This window comes from Neltuma alba, unplaced genomic scaffold (genome assembly GCF_004799145.2).
Source record: "Neltuma alba isolate B1F8T4 unplaced genomic scaffold, ASM479914v2 tig00010649_pilon, whole genome shotgun sequence".
NCBI lineage: Eukaryota > Viridiplantae > Streptophyta > Magnoliopsida > Fabales > Fabaceae > Neltuma > Neltuma alba.
In genome coordinates this window covers 237,856-242,932 of record NW_021635497.1, presented here as the reverse complement: position 1 = coordinate 242,932, position 5,077 = coordinate 237,856, and the positions used below count along the sequence as shown (strand labels likewise).

The window sequence follows — 5,077 nt, the reverse complement described above, 5'->3', positions numbered from 1 at the left end:
TGTGAAAAAATAATTTTGAGAAGTGAGAGTATTTGGATAGTTGTTATTAGAAACACTTTTTATATATACAAATTACTAAAACATATAGTTATATGATAATTACATAAAAAATAAAATTTATGATATTTTAATTTGAAGAAATAAAATTGTTAATAAACATTTTTACTAACATAATTAATAATACATAAGATAATATAATAAATAATTAATATGTGTATATATATATTTATAAGATATAAGATTAAATATATTTATAAAAAAATAATTAAAAGATGTTAAAGTCATATTATTGTTGAGATCTACTCTCATAGGCACAATCATACTCTCCAATTTGAGCCAAAAGCAGAATGAATTCACTTTTTCTGAAACCATGGTTTTAGGCTCCAAAATCATGGTTCCTGCCCAAATCATGATTTCAAATTATTTCTCCAAAATTAATATTGTTTGGGTGACATCCCACCCAAACCATGGTTTTGGAAGGCATCCAAACAGACCCTTAATAGTAGCATCCCATGCTTTTCCCATCCAACTGCACCACATAAATTTATAGGGAAATTACAATTAAGTCCCACAGAAAAGAAATAATTATTAAAAAATCCCAATAACAATCTCAAAAGCCTATAATGACAAGTCTTATAGTGAGAATAACAACCTTTGGTACTTGTTTTTCAATTGTTTTCCTTGTTTGAAACCTTATTGTAATTCTCCCTAAATTTGTTTGTAAATTGCAGAGGCGACCGATTGCAATTTTCAAAGGCTTCTGCCTAAAATTTTCAATATTGTTTTCATAGTTTATATGCACATTATTTCACACCATGTTGCCCACTTCCTAGAGTCAACAGTTCTACCAAAGCCCACAAAAATAAAGGATGTCACAATTCACAAATACAGTGCCATCTTCCTGGCGCTGCATTTCCATCCACTTCCTAGTCTTTCCTCTTGCTCCAAAGCATTACGAGAGAGAATCCCATCAGAGACATAATCACAGTCTGCAAGGATAATCAACTAGTTATATTGCAACAGACTAAGGAATCAAAACACTCAGAAACGAGATTACACACACACACACACATATATTGAACAAAACATCAAAAAGTTTTTTTCAAAAAAACATAAAAATGTTTTTTTTTTCTCTGAGAGAATTACTATCAAGTCCCAAAAAATATGTTTGACTACCCAAAAATCCATTAACAACTGAAGAGTTTGTAATGACAGCTTCCAATGTAGGAAATGATGACACATTTAAACTACTCACTTGTCATTGGGACTGGTGATTAAATTCCTTCCTTGAGACCTTATGGTAATTCTCCCTTTTTCTTTGGCATGTTATATATGTCCAACATACCTTGATAGTTAAAAAACAGTACACGTCTCAAACATGACCTATAAGGGCCTTTTATTTGCTGATTAATGAAGCAATCAGCCGTGCTGCTATGCTTCAGTAAAAATGTTTATAGCAGATATCAAACATGATAACATACGTCATACAAGATCACCCAGTACAAGGAAATAAAGAAATAGAAAAGCATCCACTTGATGATAACTCCAGTTATAAGGGTGAGGTGGGAAGGGATAAGGGTCTAGGATTCAAACCATCCTCACATAACCCAAAGAGAGGAAGGAAGCTGGACATTGTAATCTATATTGCTAACGTATCGAGCAGAAATAAAGAGCATAAAGAGTAAAACGCTTACAGATATTGCAGGAGGCACGCTCACTATTGGGTCTGGGAAAAACCGATTAGCAAGGGCCAAGGCAAGGAGGCTACTTTGCATTCCTGCCATTGGATAAAGTAGCTACATTAAATTAAATTACTCACGGCAGCAATTTATAAATAACATAAGAGAAAAATTATACCAGTCTCGAAGGAAATTGTCCTTCGCAATGCCTTCGCATCAGGAGCTTTATAGAAGAGAAGTCCACTAAACATATAACCAGCTACAAACGCTGCCATATGAAAAGCAACAACCAGCAACAAGATAGTAACTCCAAAGGGAGACTTGACCGACTCAATGTTAATTGCAAGGGGTGCTCCAACACAGAGAGCTGTTAGCAGTACTGAGAGTGGAGGCAAAAATGGCCGTATGGCATTGCAAAAATGAGGAAAGAAGCTGTAAAAACAAATGTGTAAGAAATCTAAAAACTTCATAACGAAATGATATTACATTAAAAGAAAATGATGATTCTAGAAACTTATCTAGGTCTGAAGTATTACCGATTCAGAAGCAGGCCTGCAGCAATTGGTGCCACTACAATCTGCATGATGCTAGATACCATTCCTTTTACATCCACAGGCAACCTCTTTCCAATAAGCAACAATGATAACAGTGGAGTGACAAAAACTGCTGAAGCAGTGGACAATGATGTCATGACTATGCTTAATGGTGCCATCTGTGGATCTGTTAGAAAAGTAGCATAATTGGAGAGCTGGGCTCCACTAACGGAAGACACAAGCATAATTCCAGCGCCTGATTCAATTTACACCCAAAGTTAGAAAGTGTAGCTTGTCAGTTCTTCATATATATGATGCATTAACCTCACCTACTGCTGTTGGCAAACCAAATACAGTTACTGACAATATGCCAAATAGATAACCAAGAAAAGGCTTCACAAGAAATTGGCCAACATAACCAGCAACTATTGCTTCTGGCCTGTTTAATGCTTCAAGGAAGTCCTTTTCACTTGAATTAACACCAACTGCAAACATCAAAAACCCTAGCGCAGGTGCATAATATCTGAAAATAAATTATAAGAGAATTTAAGGTTGAAATCACTTTGAAAGAAGTCAATTGGCTATAATGCATTTAGGAATCTGTGTACTAGTAGTTTGCTCCATTATATTCGCTTTTGCATTTGCAGTATAGAGTAAGGCATAAAAATCCAGATGACAACAAACAAAAGGATAAGAAGATAAAACAGATTAAAAAAGAACTATTTACTCGACCTTTTGTTGATGCCATCTAATCTGTCTCTAGCCAATAGAGGGGAAAAAAACAATGCAACCATGTAGTATAGGATCATATATTTTTTGATTAACTAATTCATCTAGTGGATTTACTAACCTGCTCGTAAACCATGTGAAAGAAGGGGGGTAGATCAGAGCAAGCAGAGTACTAGCAAGGACTACATGAGGCAAAAGTGAATTTGATTCCTTCAGAATCTTTAGAATTCCTGTTTGCTGCTCCACAACCTAAGAAAAGAAACACAATAACCAAAAAGAAAGGTGATTGATGCTACATTGTTTTCATGTATATGTATGAAAAGATCATCAAAACTTGATCTTTATTCTAGAAAGAAGCATGTATAATTTACTCTTAATCAAAGATCTTTCTTTTTCTTTTTGCCCCCTACTTTTCTCTTTAATGATATAATCATCATCGAGAACCTTAACAATATAACAGCAGAAGCCAATATTATAATATCACCTTTTCTAGCATATGCATAAGCATGTGAGTGTCAATATTTATCAACTTGTAAAAACACATAAACCCACATGATAAAGTACTAAATGCAAATGAACATAATCTTTAACTGCATAAATTATGTTCATAACGCTGATTAATAACAAACATGTAATAAAATTTTGAAGTATCCACGATATTATAAGACGTGTGCAAAAATCTTTACTTCTTTCCCATACTCTGCTGACCAATCTACTTTTACTACTTCATGTTTGGACCTTAAGCTACACGTTTTGTTAATTTGGGAAAATGTGGTGAGACACTTTTAACTTCGAATTTCATTGGACTTTTAGGGGAGACATATAAGTGGCTGGATAATACTTCTTAAATAAGCTTAAAGTGTTAGACTTTATATACATTTTCTTCAATCCAATTCTATGCAATGTCACATGTCTTTCTCCATTACCTCACATTGGTTTCAGCTATTACAAATACAAAACTAAAATGGCAGGGGGAAAAAAAAAATCAAAAAAGCAAATTTCCCTCTCCTATACTGGAAGTATAATATCTGCAGACTGCCCAAGAAAGAGGGCCGAGCATTCACGTGGAAAGAGAAGTAGAATATGGTCACGCTTGTAAGGAGAGTATTTCAAACAAATATTTAAACATAAGACAAGCCAAGTAGCCAACTTTTTATCGTGTGACGATATCGCCGCAGGCATAGCGTTTTTGTTTTTTGTTTATCTAAATTCCAGCTGCTAAGCAACCCACAATTAGCATCAAAACCAACAAATAGAACAGGACTTCCAAGGATGCACTGCATGATGAAACCAAATCTGCTAATGAACAAGGAATAAATGCATCACAAAATAAATCTAATTCAACGAAGTGAAAAATGTTACCAAGAAGAAAACGCGATGCTAACTTGTAGTAAAATAACAGTTAATCGATCTAGTATTATGCGCATGGAGCAAGAAGACGATGATGACTCACTGGAGGCGGTTCGGAATAGTAACCCGACCGTGAATCGGATTCGAGGGAACCCGAATACTTGGGCGGTGGAGGACTTCCGAGGGGAAGCTTGGGGCTCCATACTGAAAACCAAACACAGAAACACAGAATGAAAAAGAAAATACAGGAAGAAATAGCGAAGCCAAAGGCACACACAGAATTGCCGTACAAGACTGCGGCGGAGGACGGCGAGGCGGAGTGGGGTGATGAGATTGAGAAGAAAGAAGCGAGAACGAGATGCCGGACGAAGAAGAAGGAGTTCCATTACGCAGCCAAATTGAGAGGTGAGGTTGTCTGAGATGCAACGACTGTGAGGGGGCATTCTTAACTGGGCAGTGATGTATTGGATTTGATTTCACTGCCATGTCGTTTCAGCGGCGGAAGGACAACTCCAGAGGCCAAAGCAAAGTCCAAAATGTTCTGCCGTTCACGCCCCTTAAGTCGTTGCCCAACTATCTCCCTTCTCACTCTTAGTGATTTAAGTTTCATAACAAAAAATTTCGTAATTAATTTTTGATTTAAGTGTTCTACAAGAAAAATTAGTAATCTGTTAAAAAAAAAAAACAGAACAAACTTCATATGTTTTCTTATTTTCTACTCCTAAAATCTTATTTATAAAATAGAAAAAGAAAGTTTTGGTTATCATATCTATAAGTCATTTCATT

The 5,077-nt window shown here is 35.4% G+C and overlaps 1 protein-coding gene across 3 annotated transcripts; it reads right to left on the bottom strand.

Annotated features, from left to right (window-relative positions):
- Window positions 1-688: 688 nt before the first annotated feature.
- Window positions 689-4,845, bottom strand: LOC114757820 (probable sodium/metabolite cotransporter BASS5, chloroplastic). 3 transcript variants are annotated; one of them, XM_028946921.1, is made up of 8 exons: window positions 4,582-4,845; window positions 4,395-4,495; window positions 3,063-3,190; window positions 2,542-2,735; window positions 2,216-2,468; window positions 1,858-2,111; window positions 1,695-1,777; window positions 689-989 (listed from the first exon to the last, which is right to left on the bottom strand). In XM_028946921.1, the coding sequence occupies exons 1-8, from the start codon at window positions 4,775-4,777 to the stop codon at window positions 927-929; spliced, it is 1,272 nt and encodes a 423-aa protein (XP_028802754.1). In that variant the 5' UTR covers window positions 4,778-4,845; the 3' UTR covers window positions 689-926. The 3 variants fall into 3 exon arrangements, with proteins under 3 accessions (XP_028802754.1, XP_028802755.1, XP_028802756.1); XM_028946922.1 differs by having other exon boundaries at window positions 3,063-3,178; XM_028946923.1 differs by lacking the exon at window positions 4,582-4,845 and having other exon boundaries at window positions 3,063-4,218; window positions 4,395-4,415.
- Window positions 4,846-5,077: the final 232 nt, after the last annotated feature.